Source organism: Maniola jurtina, chromosome 22 (assembly GCF_905333055.1).
Source record: "Maniola jurtina chromosome 22, ilManJurt1.1, whole genome shotgun sequence".
NCBI lineage: Eukaryota > Metazoa > Arthropoda > Insecta > Lepidoptera > Nymphalidae > Maniola > Maniola jurtina.
Window position 1 is genome coordinate 452,223 of NC_060050.1, and position 17,774 is coordinate 469,996.

General features: G+C 37.1%; 1 protein-coding gene across 1 annotated transcript in view; it reads right to left on the bottom strand.

Annotated features, from left to right (window-relative positions):
- Nucleotides 1-17,774, bottom strand: part of LOC123876721 (homeotic protein deformed) — a 77,356-nt gene that overhangs the window by 34,089 nt on the left and 25,493 nt on the right. The window contains exon 3 of the mRNA XM_045923029.1: nucleotides 15,882-16,114. Coding sequence (XP_045778985.1) covers nucleotides 15,882-16,114 — 233 coding nt within the window. The remainder of the gene's footprint in view (nucleotides 1-15,881; nucleotides 16,115-17,774) is intronic.

The following is a 17,774-nucleotide window of genomic DNA, read 5'->3' on the forward strand; positions in this document are numbered from 1 at the left end:
AGATATTCACATACAGCTAATACTTTGAAGATATAATGAGCGCTGATTTACAACGCTTATTTTGGTAACAATATTATTAAACTTTCATGTATTTTAATATACTCAGTTGACTTAGTTACATGAGAAAGAATTTGGCTAGAAGAATGCAGAAGAAAAAGGTTGAAAGTAACATTTTAGAATATACGAAAATATAGGTTGCGTGGGACTGAAACTAAGATTGGCAATTCGAAAGTTTTTTAATTAAACCAGTTTTTTTAATTTTTTGGTATTAGTACAGTTAGTCATTAGCTTGTTAACATATTTTATTCATACAATTTAAAAATTCAATATTAAACGTTAAAAGCGCAATTTTGAATTTTAAGTATTTATTAGATTCTTATATAATAACCGTTATTTTTAACAGGACTACGCAAGTTTTCAATTAAAAAATAAGTAGAATATTATTATCACAGAATACAATTAAGTAAAATGCTTAGTAGGTAGGTACTTGAGCATTTTTTTTTTAATTTGTGAGATATCAAAAATAGAACATGCTGTAAGTAGATATTACACATTATGGCCAAATAAATCACGAGCAATCATATAATTACTTAGCGTGCTGTTCTAAGAACTAACGTCTGGATGAAAGCGTGTTCACTTATAAGGCATCTTCAGACGATTTATTCTGTATTGCACTATTTACTTCTCAAGCAACCTTTCCGATAAAACATTTAGGGTAAGCAACGACGGCCAAAGTCGGTAACTGGATTGGCGACTAACTTTGGAGATCGGAATTTAGCATTTTGTTTTTTCATGCTTTTAATATCCCGGTTACTACTCACCTGCCTTTAATACTCGACAGGTGGAGATGGCAATCGGGGTGGGGACGCCCTGCACACCCACACAGCCCCCGCTCTAACGATGGGTTCCCAACGAGTCACACCAAAACGAGTAACAGTGTGACTCGTTGGAAATTTTTCGAAAATGTTCTCCACGAGTCACACCACAGCTACAGTGTGACTCGTTGGGAATTACAATCGATAAAAAAGTTGCAACGATAGTAACACTGTGACTGGATGGGAATAAAAATCGATGAGGTTGCACTTCCCAACGAGTCACACTGTAACACGATTGGGTGATAATGATAGACAAAGTCTAAATCAATGAATTCGTTTATTATTCTTCACCTGTTTCATATCCCGATTGCCATCTCCACCTGTCGCGGAGTATACTCAGAGTGTTGTATGTGAAATTATTTGGGAGCCCACAAAGTAATCACATCACAACTTTACTTTACCCTGGATTAGCACATAGGCTACTTTTTATCCCGGAAAATCAAAGAGTTCCCACGGGAATTTTAAAAAAACCTACATCCACGCGAACGAAGTCGCGGGTATCGTCTAGTAGTCTCTATGTTCAGCTGTGGACATCTATGGTTAACGATGATGATGATGATGAGGGTAGGTATAACATAACTCTACTTATAAGCCCGGACTCTATAAACTCTACATCTTGGTAAAAAAGTATAATAACACAAATCCTCTACAAAATGATTTCTCTACAAATCGTAAACAATTGCAACAAACGTAGTTATTTCTACTCTTTATGACAACGCCCGTTGCTTATTAAAAGACCAATTTAACCCATTATGCCTCCGTAAAAGCGTTTATCATTCTGTTTTGTTGCTGTCCCCCTCACACCCACAGCAATAGCACTATGTGTCTCTTTCACTCGGCGGGAGGAATACTGCTGAATATGGTTTACGAGATTCCTAAGTGAAGGGAGTATTTTCAAAATTGTTAGGGATTGACAGCGTTAGGGGTGTTATTTTGATCGATATGAAAATAGTATATCGATGGATTTTATTTTCAGTGTGTCAATAAAACATAGATTTACTGATCTAACCAAAAACCAAAAAACTGCAAGTGAGTGTAAATAACTATAATATGTAAGTATAACTTATAGTAAATTTATTAAGCCCTTGTTTATCAAGAACTGAAGTTTTTATATTTTTGTGTAGTTAGAAATATTTTTACTTTAAAACTGCGCACCGCTCTTAAACCTATGTAAATAAAAAAAAAATAACTGAGAAGTTTTAAATAACTTTAATATTTACTTTTTATCATTTAGAACAATCTATGCTAGCAGAGACACTTACTAAATACTTACTTATTTACGCATAATGATTTCCAGCATTAATACGTTATTATAATTAATTGTATACACGGCGAAATTTTAGTGGTTTTAGAGCCGTGGCTACTATCGACTACACTTGTTTGTTTTGGAAAACTAGGTTTTTTTTTGGTAAAAAAATATCTGGACACAAACTCGAATCTGTGAGAAACATTAATAGAGTGGCCGAGTGTCACGTGACTGACACTGACAACCGCGCCATTCTGAGACAGATCGATGGAGCGGAACTACTGATTCGCGAATTTTCCAAAACATAATTTCTCGATTATTACTTTTATTTTAAAACTAGGTTCAATTAGGTTCGTAATAAATAAAGCGATTCACTAAGCCCTAAAACAACTAAAATGTCACCGTGTATCTTCAATCATTTACTATGGAAATAGAGATCTTTATCCAAAAGTAGCAATAATAAAATAAATCTGAAGCATCAATCTGTTACGCAGAGACCATTAAACCGCAATTATGAGAATAAACATCGACTAACAACTTTATACACAACACTAGCGCCTAAATAAGTACGGCGCGACAACATTATATTTGCGCTCACAAAAATATATTCAGAGCTTTGTGATAATAGAAATAAGAGTTGTTTGATGTTTTAGCGATTGGTGAGTTAATGTGGTGATTCGCTAAGTGGTCGATGAGTGCTCTTGTGATTTTATTTGATTGTTTATTTGTGTGATTCGCTCGCAGTCGGAAATTAAAGCTTATGCGGGGTTATCGAGCCCTCTCGGCGAGTGGCGATCAATGCGAAAGGTTAAATCGGGAATTGTTTGCTGAACATGCTCCGACGGTCTTAAGATATTTTCTTATAAGGACATTCTTTTCACGTAGAGAGTGGGTAAAGGTTGTAGCTCACTTACACGGCACAGCTCCGGCACGGTAAACTCCTTTCGGTGGTGTTCCCACTATATTACAACATAGGGTTATTCAAGAGGCGGACCATCAAATTTCTGAAAGGCCGGCAACGCATCAGCGGTTCCTCTCAAATGTTCATGGGCGGCGGTAATCACTAAATATCAGGTGACCCGCCTGCTCGTTTGCTCACTATTCATTAGTTTAAAAAAAACATTCAAATATGGGCTTAAAGTCGTACGCTGTACATATATTTTACAGTGACAACATACAATTGCAACGCGCAGCAAGCACGCAGACGAAGTCGCGGGCATCATCTAGTGCTAGTAGAAAATAAAGTAAGATATTTCACTCATCTCTACCTACTTGGCAATATTGGTGCCACTATAGTGCCACTTAAAAGTAATTTAAAACTGAAATTGTTTCTTTACAGTGTCACTTCTTGGACACGCTTTGATCTCTCTTTTATTGTGCATTAAATACACTTAGCGAATCTGATATACAGCGTGTTCTGTGAACAGCACGACATACTCTATACTATAGGTCTCCTATAGTACATATAGGGGTCCTATAGGACCTATAGGAACATGATAGCAAAATGCACAAAGTAGTTATTAGTATAACTGTATAAAAATATCTATTGCACTAGATTACAATACTATTGAGTTTACCAATTTCTCTACATTGAATTTTTTCACTTTCATTTTATAGTTTATTTGGAACTCTCGTAGCTTAGTTTTAAGTTTACAAAATATATATAACAAACCCAACAATTAACAGTCACAAAGAGTACAATGGTACCTATTTTGAATGAATGATTGGACTTGGCTTTGACTTTGACTATATTATTCCTTATTACTTTTTTACAAAACATCCTGTAGGTGGGCGTATGCCTTATGACTGGAAGCTAAACGAATCCATTTATTTCGGATGACACAACGTTTTGGCAAAGTTGCCATCCCATTTAATAATCTATACATAGAATTTATTTTGGCCTGACATTTAGAGTTACGATCAATGAAAGCTTTTTAAATAGATTTCAACGACCATTGTATTTCAATCTAACATATAGTCACTGTGTAGAAACCTAGATAAATAGGTTACCTATAAACATTTGCCACCAGTGGAACCGCCAGTGCGTTGCTGGCATTTCAGGAATTTTGTGGTCCACCCCTTGAACAACCCCATGTCGTAATCTAGTGGCAACACCAACAAAGGGAATTTTAGGGCAGTTTTAGAGTTGCGTACCCGAAGGAAAGAAAGGAAGAAAAAATTAACTTCTCCAAAGCAAACCGCGGGAAAAAGGTAAAGTAAATAAAACACCAGTCCAACTGCTGACATTTGAAAAGGCCGTGAAAGGCCGCGCGTGAGTTATGGGCTGTAAAGTGTGTTTATGGTTTGATTCCACCAGATTCCACTAATAAATTAATATTCTATCAAGAATACGATTTCGAGATGGGAATCACTGATTTTTCAACTTTGAAAATGATAGAATGTTATTTTCAAAAGCTCAATTTTATTATTGAACTAGAGGATGCCCGGGACTTCGTCCGCATGGATGTAGGTTTTTGAAGATCCCGTGGGAACTGTTCGGTTTTTCGGGATAAAAAATTGTCTATGTCAATAACATGGATGCAAGCTACCTCGGTACCAAATTTCATACAAATCAGTTGAGCGGATGGGTCTTTAGGAATCCCGTGGGAACTCTTTGATTTTTCCGGGATAAACAGTAGTCTATGTCCGTCCCCGGGATATAAGCTAACTCTGTACCAAATTTCGCCAGAATCGGTTAAACTTTTGGACCGTGAAATGGTAGCAGACAGACAGACACACTTTCGCATTTATAATATTATTAATAGTATGGATAAAAGCAGGCGTTACTTTGCGGAAGTTTGTGATATAAACAAGGAACCAAAAGGTTAATAGGGGAGGGCAGCCCCGCCATTAGCGGATGTCTACGAAACATCCCGATCGGTCCAGTTGTTCGAGCTGTGTGTTGATATCAATCAGTCAGTCAGTCAATCACCTTTTCCCTTTATACATTTAGATAATCCCGGATGTCGTATTAAATATGGATAAAACCTCACAAAAAAATTAAGATACAATCCTAAAGCCCCATTATCTCTTCATCCATAAAGTAAATAACCCGAGGCAATTAAAATTGTCACTATTATTCAATGGGATTAATATAAGGACGTGTAGAATGTAAAGTATGACGGCAGTTCATGATATTTCTTAATCCGTCAAACAACATATTAACAGGAGACAAAAAATCTTCATTAGTAATACAATAACACCAGTGTAGGGTGACCATGGTGTTCTTCATTTCATTGGAAAACCGAAATCGCGGGTAAACTTTCAAAAAAAAAAATGACAAAATATTTTTATTCAATTAGACTTTTATAAGTACTTTTGAATCGTCAAAAGCAACTAGGTTCGGAGTGCCTTTCCTACCGAGAAGAACCAGCAAGAAACTCGGCGGTTACTCTTTTCAAAGATTTGATAGTTGAATACCTTTGCCTAGTTGCATTGCTGGAGCGAGCTGCAGGTCAAAGCCACGCCCTTTCATCATTTACATAACCTGCGATTGTATAATGTTTTACTGTTTCATTTACTTTGTACATTGTTTCATTTACTGAAATCTGGTATAGATACCTAGTGCGTACAATTTGAGAACGCACGCGCCATTTTTGCTCTATGTGTCAAGTGTCATGTCAAAAGTACTAGTTTGGTCTTAAATCTAAGTGCTAACCATACTTTTGACATGACAGTTGACGCATATGGCAAATATGACGAGCGCGTTCTCAAAATTTATGCATGACTAGTTGACCCGCCCCGGCTTTGCACGGGGAGCTTACCTATTCCTTCGACAAAATATTGTTAGGAATGTGTTATACCTAGTAGAATCTACCTACTTATAAATATTCTTCGTGAAATGTTCTGAATACAATGAAACCCGTATCGAATTGCACTGAGAAATTAAGGCACATATACCAATTTTTTTTTACTGGAATCAAACCTGGTTACTAAAAAGGAAGAAACAAGTATTATTAGTTCAATGTTGTGCAGTGAACTATGTCGGTTACTCTGGTTCTCCTACCGATCTCCTCATTTCTGATTTGATCACGTAGAATAACTCCAAGCATAGCTCTCTCCATCGCCCGCAGAGTGATTCGTAGATGAAAACAAAAAAAATGATAAAAAAATAGGGGTATTCCACTTAAAATTCATACGTGGTCACATTAGCGCCGGTAGTCCTTATAACATAATAGGGCATAAATCAAAAGAGGAATTTATAGTCGTCCGGGAGTCGGCCTCCTAAAATTAAAACGTCGACTTTTTGCGTCCTTTTAGAGTAAAGTCACACTAGCGACAGTTTTTAAAGCTTAGAAACCCATTTGCTTAGGACTTAGATTAATGTAACAACTACCTTCTACTCGTCACGTTCGGGGTTCGATCCCGGGCGTGCAGCTTTAACTTTTCGGAGCTATGTGCGTTTTGAGTAGTTTTAAGCTATTAAATCACTTGCATTCATGGTGAAGGAAAACATAGTGAGGAAACCTTGGTAACCTGAAAGTTGTATTCAAGGTATTCGATATGTGCGTAACATATAATATAGCCTCAATAGCTCAACGGTTAAAGAGTGGACTGAAATCCGAAAGGTTGGTGGTTCAAATTCCAACCATTGGACTATTGGCGTACCTACTCCTAGGACAAGTTTTACGCTTAGTTGGAGGGGAAAGCGGAATTCTTTAAAAAATAATTGGCCTTGTGTTTGGTGTCTGGAAGAAATCAACAAGACAAAAAGTCGTGCTCCAAAAAGTCGCTAGTCTGGGAAAGCTCTTACTGATCCTTAGAACGAATCATAAATTAAATTAATTATATTTGGTTAATAGTATGAGGGCTGTGGGTTTGAGGCTCCGGCCATCAAAACGGATTTGATGTGATGCCTTAAGAGGGCTCTCTCCGTCACTCGCTTCATACAAACGTAGTTCCGATTTCATTTGAATATTAAGCAACCAAAGTCCATGAAATTTTGCAGACATATTCTAGAAACTAATATCTATGTCTGTGGTTTTCCAGATTTCTGTTAAAATATTCGGTTTCAAAGTTACGCGGTCTTAAAAATTTACATACAAATCTTTGAGCCCCTGTAATTTTAAAACTACATATTTTTAGAAAAATCTAAAACACCATGACTTTGGTTGCTTAATATTCAAATGAAATTGGAACTACGATTGTATGAAGCGAGTGACGGAGAGAGCCCTGTTAAATTACTTATAATAATAATATATTAGATGGTGGTCATAAAATACTAATTAGATGATTATAAATTTAACTATCTTACTTATCTAAGTTGTCAATATAATCACGGTATTTTCGTGAATCATCCTACTAACTAATATTATAAACACGAAAGTTTGTATGTGTGGTGGATATATGGATGTTTGTTAATTTCACGCAAAAACACATTTCTCTGATGATACGACGGCAAACGTCCTAATATTCTCAAAATACTAAATCAACAAAATGATCTCGAAATCTCAAATTAAAAAAATAAAAATATTTCCAACTAATCGAAACCACAAAAAATCGGATGTTTTGGAGTTAAGACCGAACACAAGTTCAGTATAAATCCTATCCTACAAAAAAAGTCATAGCGAACAAGAGTCGAAGAGGTCCCCCGCCGAGCCCTCTTGCTAGGGTGACTACAATATCCTCTTTTTGTACCAACGATTAAGTGCTTCGTTGTCTGTCTGTCGAGTCTGTCAAGAGCCGTCAAGGTAATCAAAACCTATAAGGTACTTATATTCCCGTAATGACCTAAAATCATGAAAGGCAGGATATTTGGTATAGCACAAGCAAAGGGAAAAATCCGAAAACTGTAAATTTGTGGTTACGTCACATAAAAGTCTTATTTCTTGTAAAATACATATACCCGTCGTGCGTCGTGTTGTGTGTGAATCCGACTCGCTCTTGACCGGGTTTTTTAATGTTTTTTATGTGTTTAGATTTATCGCATTAATCCGTGACCCGCGGAAGACTTTCTTAACGGCGAGCTTTTCCCCTTTTGCAACCAAAATCTCATAGAATTCGTGACTCGTGGTCACCCCACTTTCGAAGTGCGTTTAGTGAGGCGGTCCCGTTTGATGCCGAGGCCCGATCGCCTCTCCATCCATCAAACTTTAATGGCGGCATGTTTATTAATTCAAATTACGTATCCAATGGCCGCCGTAATCGACGATTTGGCGGTTATAAAATAAAGTACTCGCTTACCTGTAGGGCTGCCCAAAACCGGAGATTCACTTAAAACTACAGGCTGAGCTTACTTGGTCAAGTGATCCGAAAATTCGAGTCTCAACTCTCAATCGTGACGCGCAGCGAGCCGGGTCTCTATAAAAAAGCCCTTCGAAACTAATCAGGCTTACATCGACTTTATTAAAAGTCAATAGGTATAGCCGGTACATTCTATACTTAAAATGATCCGAAAATCCTACGGCGGCTCTCCCTTCGATGGCACTCGCGTAACACTTGTCTTTTATGAGAGCAGGAGACAAAAGATGAGTTTACGCGATAGAAAGAGAGGAGTTTATTTAATTTTAGGCCGCAGCGCTGTGCAAGCTTTATTGCATCGTAACAATCACAAGAGCCTCTATTTTTTTTACCCGACTGCAACAAAGTCAAAAGGAAGGGTTATGATTTTAGCAGTCTATGAATGTATGTTTGTATCTGTGTCTGTGTGTTCCACCGCAGTGCCAAAACTACTGGGTCGATTTGATGAATGGGGGGTGTGTCAATTATTGTTGTTCAAACGTCTTCGCGAAGTGATCCGGAATAGTAAAAAATTAGAAAGAAAAAGACCATAAACCATATTTCTAAGGGAGTTGCTCCCTTATGCCATTTCGCTACGACATAATAATAATATATTATATTTTATAATTATAATCATAATCATTTATTATGATTATGATTATATCATGGAGTTCTACAAAGTAACGCCTGCTTCTACCCAACAAAGACCACAAGGTCTTTCTTGTCCAATGTCCATTGCACCATCACGTCTTAATCAGGTGGGACCACCAACCGATCTAAAAAAAATTATTACAGATTACGATAATGATTACAGATTATGTAAATGATCTCTTTTGTGAGCATTTCGATTAGGCTCTTCATTAAGCAGCGGCCGGCCCGATTGGTGTTTATTAATTTATACCTATTGGGCCTCCAATGGCCGATCGACCATTCAACGACCCATTTAGTGGTTGTTGGCTAACTAACCGTAACTCAGGGTTGCCACGCACTTAGTAAATAATATAATCTTGCTCGTATGCTGCCTCACACAGTCCAAAAAACCGATGGATGATGGGTCCTTTTTTTCCCACTGTGGAAGTCCCTACAAGAAACCTTTATCCATCAGTGGACCTATATCGGTTGAAATGATGATGATGATGATGCTACCTCTTCTGCTTATGGCGTCTCACTAATAAGTAGGTAGGTTCACAGTTCTACAGTTAAAGTTTAGTATAAAACTCGATTACTGTTTGTATTGTTTGTATAGATTTAATAAAATTCTAATAGCGCAAACATTATGATTGTTATTTATGTTTTCCTGTATAAATTAATTTCATAATGACGAATTGACAAATATTTTTAATCGAAACACCTGTAAATTGGCTAGTCAAATAAGCGGTGGTTTGGCAACCACTTGTAAATAGTTATTTTTTTTTATTTATGTATTTAGATATTTACTAACTACTTTACTCTTACTTAATTATATTTCTCAACTAAATAGAACCCAAATGCTTTCGGACTAGTAATGTAAGCAAAAACTACATAAGTAATATATATTTCATTCGTATTTTCGTAGCCTAGCAAAGAAATATTATACTGTTTCCGTACAAAAATTTCCATCCATCTCAAAATCATATTACAATATCAAGTACTAACTAAGTAATATAGGAACCAATTGGCCGTCGCGTGGCAACCCTGAGTTAGCTTGTGTTCGATCACTCGTGTTATTAATCCATTACGATTGCTATCCGAGCTAAAATAAACTTTATTGTTTTGGGATAAAGTGTTATTTTGATTGTGTTATCTAGTTAATAGGAATTATTTCTGAAATTCGGTTCAAAGGCCCATCCATTTGTTTTAGGATTATGCTGTTCGCACATACTATCTACAGGATTACTTTAATTGTGGTTTAGGGTTTAGACTTTAGACTCAACGACAAATAAAATGCTAGTAACAGAGTACGTAACGTAGGTTTTTCAATTTTTTAGTCTTACGTAGCAAACTTTTTAGAATATTTTTTTAATTGAATAAAAAATATTTTGAATTAGAATTTCGAATTCGAATTAGAAACATTTTTTTTAATACTTAATTTCAATTTTTTTGATGAGATATCTTAGTATATTTTTTTGCAGCAGCTTTTTAAATATAGGACGGCTGAAAAGTGATCCTGTAATGTCACATCGCATGTGACAGACAGGTTTGGTGTAAAATTGAAGGAAAACTGATGAAAATGATTACACGTTTAAACATTTAGAAAATAATTAGTTGACATTAATGTGCGAGCAGCTTTACAATGCCCATCGATTTGTTTGGATTACGAACAGAATATCAAATAATAATACCAATACGACCACACTGGATAATGTGATTTATAATAATATTGATTAGGTCTGAAATCGCATGAACGAGTAACACTTATTTAATTTCACGTCATTACACGATATGTCTCTTGTGACTTTGTTTAGTTTACGGTTTTACGGAAATATTTGTTTTATGTGCGGTTACCACTTACTATTACGTGCTATTTACGTATGCTGAGGTGCGGAATTTATTTTCAGTGATGATTTTGTTTTCTACTGTTACGTTTATCTCAATCTGTTATGAAATACCTACCTAGGGGCTATTAATAGGTCTGTTTATCTCGTAAAAGCAAAGAAAGGAGATTGCCCAAGTGACTATGAGACTCAGTATCGTTACAAAATCAATAGTATCCTAACGAAATGGAGCTTCATTTTTAGGATGGTTTTATTTACTTTTAATTAGGTACATATTAAAATTCTAAACCTCCGGATTCCGTAGCAATATGGCGATGAATGATCGATTATATTACCTACTGTACGGTCTACGTAAAAGCTATTAGAATTAGCATTTGTACCTAGTTACTTACTTATATTTCATAATAAAATTCCACAGTCAGTTTTAGACTTGCCTTTACACAAGTTTAAAAAATCTATTAAAAGAAAGTTCCTGGGAACGTAATAGCATATTGCACTATCGAAGAATATGTAACCGATAAAAAAGCGTGGATTTGATTCGTTCCAGCAATGCGCGGGGCTGCAATTGCTTATTGAATAAATGGTATCTACGAATATAAAATTATTTGTAAATTGAATAAGTACATATTTGAAAAGAGCAATCGCCGAGTTTCTTGTACCTACTACTACTAGTCATCATCCCAATTGCATGACCGAGATAAACGTTGAATGAAGTCGAGAAACAAAGTTATATTTTTCTGGATGGATAGGAGAGAGCATTTCGCCGCGGGGGACAGCAAAAACAACGGCCATACGAATGACATATGCTCTTTCTTATATACTGGGTGATGTAATACAATCCACTCTAATTAGCTGTACTTGTAAAATTGAAATAAGTATTATGCAATCGCCAGTCGCCATATTGGCTTTATGTGTTAACTGTCATGTCAAAAGTAGGGTTTACCGTACATTTTAAAACAGATGTATGTGTATCTATTCTAGTATCTACCCTTCTTTCAAATTCAAATTCAAAGTGTTTTTATTCAATTAAACTTTTACAAGTGCTTTTGAATCGTCAAAAAAAAATCTACCACTGGTTCGGACTTTGAAATAAATCTTTGAAGGTTTATAATGCATGAATCATCTATCTTTTGACCTTTTTAAGGCATAACCTCTGAAGTGATCTTGATGTTACAGCGACAAACATTAGCTACTTTTAGGTATTATGGTAATTTTTTTTAAACCGATGAGAACTAGATAGATTTATAATATGTACCTATACACTTACTTGGTAAAGACGCGAATAAAAAATAATAGATCCAGTACACTTTTAAAAAGAAGACTCAAAGAATCTGTACCTACTAAACAAAGTCAACAAGAACACGTGAAATTAAAATCACCCCGTACATTTCAATCCCAGGGATTGCACGCTTTAGATCATAACGAAACAACACAAGTGCAACTCTTCAACAAAAGAAAAACCACTCTACAGTGTCATGTTATAAAGTTTAGTTTTGTATGCAGTGCTTTTGGCTTGTGTAAAAGTATAGGCTGAGTCAATTAGCGTCGTTATAATGGGTGTATAGGATAACATTAGATATAGACAAACACAACGGTCGGAAATATGATCGCAAGTTGACAAGTGCCATTTCGTAATGTAGCTAAACGGTTTGTGTTGATGAATTAGCTTACTGCAGCATTAGATTTTATAAAAAAAAACCGGCCAAGTGCGAGCCAATCTCGCGCACCGAGGGTTTCGTACTCGGGTATTTTTTCCGACATTGTGCACGATAAATCAACAACAGTTTTGTATAAAATAATTAAAAATCTGTTTTAGAATAAAAGGTAAAGAAAGCCCTTTCGTATGATACCCCAGTTGGAACCTATAGTTATCTTACTTTGAAAATTGAAAATACCAACTAATAATTTTTTTATGAACACATTTTAATGTTTTTTTTAAAGTATGATGTCCGACAGACAGACGGACAACGAAGTGATCCTATAAAGGTTCTTTTGAGGTACGGAAACCTAAAAAGTCAGTCTTTTTAAGGGATCCGTACCCGAAGGGTGCCAATAAGACTCTATTACAAAGCCTTTGCTGTCCGTCCATGTGTCTGTCTGTCAGCGGGCTGTAACTCGCGAACCGTAACAGGTAGACTTTCTTACTAGATTTAGAACTATTAATAATATAGTTTTTGTTTCTTCACATTTATTTATTTATTTAAGTATTTAATAATAATATCTCAGCATGCTTACAGTGAAACCAAAAAGCATACTGAGTCAGACGTTACATATTTTGTTAAATTCGGAGATACTAATGCTAAAAATATCTAATTTTTGGTGCTGAGCAATCAGATCGTTGAGTAAGGTAAGTGTTTGTACGGTTGGTGCATTTTGGGCAAAAATTGTCCTCGTTGTTGCCAGATGAAAAAAGGGCAGGCGTCTGCACGAACGAACAGCCCTATGCGTACTGCATTGCTTCTATGAGTTCCCTGTGATAAGTCCTTGTTTGTAAAGTAGCACGTGTCATAATACTCTCCAAATGACAGCTTATTAACTACAACGAACACCGGAAACCCACCAAGGGACGCAAAAACTTTACAAGACGTTTGACAAGTTTTTGTACCTTCCACTTCGCATGATTTAAGTATACAACGGTTAGCAATCTCAAACTGCTTCAGGCTTTAGGTACAATTAATTAGCAAAAATACTTTTGCATTTCAAGTCTGAGTAGGTAATTTATTATGGACTAGCCTATGCCAGTGACTTCGTCCGTGTGGACTTGCAACCTATTTTATCCCCCTGGTTGAACTTTTAAAAATCCTTTTGCGGATATTTACGTAATTTGGTGGCTCCGGGGTGCATAGGGCTCGAACAAATGATGGGAGAGATCGGGGACAACATCGTGAAGCTCGGACCACGGCTTAGGATGACATAATTGGGATGGGTAAATTGGTTGAACCTGGTTACTCCGTAACTCCGTACGCGCCCGAGGCCGTGGCGTGAGTCCACGTCCAGGTGACGATACGAGTACTTAGCATTTTTTAAATTCACATACAAGATAGCTCTTGACTGCAATCTCACCTGGTGGTAAGTGATAAATGATAATGCAATCTAAGATGAAAGTGGGCTAACTAGCAAAGGGGTAACATAATGGTAGTGTTTAAACTTTCCTTGATCTGTGAACCTTGATCTGTGTATTGCTGTGTGGTGGTGGTGCGTATTGCTTGCTTGGTGGCTAGCTTCTCCTACATGTTCAGCAGTGGGAGGGCGGGTGGCGCGTATCGCATGTGCACCATACAGATTTGTCTGGTTTAGCGGATTATAGCAAATTAAGCTTTTGGTTGGTTGTAGATCTAAGTGGTGTTACAAAGATCGCTGGTTGCTGCTATTAATTGTTGTAGCGCGCGTTGTCGCGGCGACGCGCTGTAATTAGTGTCGCCATGTGCGCCGCGTCACGGGGGACGCCACCTTGGATAGTATAATTATCTCGCGCTGCGCTACACAACTCGCGCAAGCCATGAGCGACTGGCGAGTGGCGACACCACAAACTATTGAAAGCTCCATCTTTCAAACAAGTCAAGATAAAATTAAATAGCACAATTTAAGATACTACTATAATATAATTTAAGGTACTGTGTTTATATTTATGACCTCAGATTTTTTTCTTCTTTAATCCCACTCGAATAGCAGAAAAAAACCGGCCAAGTGCGAGCCAGACTCGTGCACTGAGGGTTCCCCGTACTCGGGTATTTTCCAACACTTGCCTTTTCATATGATACCCCACTTGGTATAATTATCTTACTTTGAAAATTGAAACATGATTTAATTTTTTTTTAAATGATGTAACTACAAATTCGCGGTTTTCAGATTTATTCCTGTACTTGTGCTATAAGACCTACCTACCTGCCAAACATGATTCTAGGTCAACGGGAAGTACCCTATAGGTTTCTTGACAGACAGACAGACAACAAAGTGATCCTATAAGGGTTCCGTTTTTCCTTTTGAGGTGCGGAACCCTAAAAAACGGATGTAGCATCCATCAGGATAATTTTTTAGTATAAAGCGTTAACAAAGCCGCTGGCGCCTATGATTTATAATTTGCGTGAGCATGTAAGTTTCCAGCTGGCGGCTAAGCACTTAATTTGGAGGAGATTTCGAGGAATCTCCGAACTCGGCCCATTAATGACTCGCGCGAGGGAATTTGTCAACACGACCGTGTATTACGACTATGGAGTTAAGCTATCTACCTCTTGGTCGGGCTTGTTCTTGGTATTCTTAATGATAAACTTTTTGTTTGTTGTGCTACATCACTACAGTCCACGGAACCCAGAATACCTAGAAGTGGTACAGGAGTGTGAGCTTATCGTCGCGTACACTTCCAAAAATAAGGAGGCTATCAATTCGGTGCATTTTCTTTCTATGTAGGTATGTATGTATAGCAATTTCTCCAAAATTTCTGAAACGATTTGCAATTTTTTTAGGCTTCTAAATTGATGGTGAATTATTTGCATAATATTAGGTAGTTTTCAATAGTACACTTTTAATAGTAAATACTAAGTACACAGTTAAATTAGATAGCTACTGATAATCACACTAATATTATAAAGGCGAAAGTTTGTATGTGTGTGTGTGTGTGTGTGTGTGTGTGTATGTTTGTTACTCCTTCACGCAAAAACTACTGAACGGATTTGGCTGAAATTTGGAATGGAGATAGATAATATCCTGGATTAGCACATAGGCTACTTTTTATCCCGGAAAATCAAAGAGTTCCCACGGGATTTCAAAAACCTAAATCCACGCGGGCGAAGTCGCGGGCATCGGCTAGTAGTTGATATACAAAACAGATTAAGAAGACTACGGGAATCCCTATAAAAGCTCTATGTCCAGCAGTGGATATACTCGTACACCGATTACAACAACGCAATCACCAAGAACACATACCTACCTAGTGAGTCTTAGTAACATTGAGTAGCTTGGCCAGCGTTTCATATCGATATCTCTACAAAAAACCTATGTCCAGCGGTGGACATCCATTGCTGGAGATGACCAGTCGGTCAGCTATAATACGGTAATAAGACCACATACCTGAGTCTCAGTAACATTGAGAAGCTTAGCCATGTCCGCTCTCTCGCCCGAAGACAAGTACTTCTTCACCTCGAACAGCTTCTCCAGCTCGAAGATCTGTCTTCCGGTGAAGGTGGTGCGCGCCTTCTTGCGCCTGCCCAGTTCTTCTCCTTCTTCGCTGGTCATGGAACCTTCTCCACCGAGTGGAGAACGGACGTCATCAGTTGACTTCTTGCGTTTCATTTGTTTTGTATCTGGAAGAGAAGGTTTTTATTAGTCGTAATAAGTACCTAATTCATTTCAATTTATTTATTCAGATTTCAGATATCTTAGGGCCCATTAAGTTTTTAGTAACAAAACTTGATAACTATGTTGATTGTTGGTAGGTAAGTAGGTACATTAATTTCTGAATTTGTTAGCAAATTAACTTCCAAAAAGCCGTCAAGTGCGTATATCTAATACTTTTATGTAAAGCACTGCAAGTTAATGACAGATAGCGCCATCTATATGTAATTTAGTAAACTAATAATTTTTTAACCGCACTTTAATTTTAATTATTAATTTCTAAGGAGGCCATGCCTCGAGGCCCGTACCCCCGTTTGGCCATTCCTACCCTATAGGTTTTCTTGAAAGACAAAAATCAGACAGACAACAAAATGATCCTTTGTTGTCTGTCTATCTTTTTTGCTTTGTTGCTTATGTATAAGTAAAAAATTCCTAAAAGCCTGTTAATTCATAAGAGCTTGTATTAAAATTTAAAGTAGGTATATTTTTCTTTGATGTCATAGATGAAAATTAGATCCACAATAAGTAAATTGGTTCTACTTACAGTCTACCTCAAAGTACCTATAACGACAAAATTATTATCTTACTCGTTACAACTAAAATCTGCCCGCGATATCTAGCAAGTCACTTAGTAACCATTATCCCGACTCTATCACATTCTAATGAAATATTATGACAGTTTTCAAGTACCCTATGATTAATATCGTTCAATTTCTTGCAACATCTATTCCTATACACATTACGCAAATTTACACCGCTCCAAATCATAACAGTAACTCAAAGATCAATAAGACACCCCTATTCTGAAAGCACGCGAAATAGCTGTAATTAACCGCTGTAAACACTCGATAAATCCTTGCACTGGAAATTAGGGATGTCACAACTCACGAATTCTATTAAGTGCCACCATCATCGTCACGATCAGCTCATAGCTGGCTCACTACTGAGTAAGGGTATTTTTTAATGTTCAAACTATCGTGAGAAAGGACCCCACATGGGTTCATAACTATACTTACTGGTACTTTAAATACTTAAAATGAGAACGGGTCTCCTCTCAGAATGAGAAAGTATGTCATAGGCCGCCACGCTGGCCAAGTGTGGATTGGCAGACTTCACATACCTTACCTTACCTCCAAAATACCTTTGAGAATATTATAGGAGAACTCTCAGGCATGGAGGTTTCCTCACGATGTTTTCCGAAAAGTTAGAAGTCCAGAAAGTTAGAGGAGAGTTATGCGGTAAGAACTGTTTTTTATTTTTTTACTCTGATACAAGTTAGCCCTTGGCAGCAATCTCACCTGATGGTACGTGATGATGAAGTCTAAAATGAAGCAGGCTAACTTAGAAGGGGTATCATAATGGTAGTTTCAGTAAACCAATACCCTTGATCGGTTTCTACTCGGCATCATACTGGAACGATAAAACACTTGGCGGCACAGCTTTGCCGATAGGGTGGTAACTAGCCAGGGCCGAATCCTTCCACCAGACAATAATGAAAAGGAGCATAGTTTTTAGATTTAACGCTGTCGCCAACCCTAATGTAAAGCGAGAGAGCGCTATCAAGTCAACCCGCCCTTTTAGCTCGCGTTCGTCGGCAATTAAAATATTTGGCGACGAAACAACTATGTC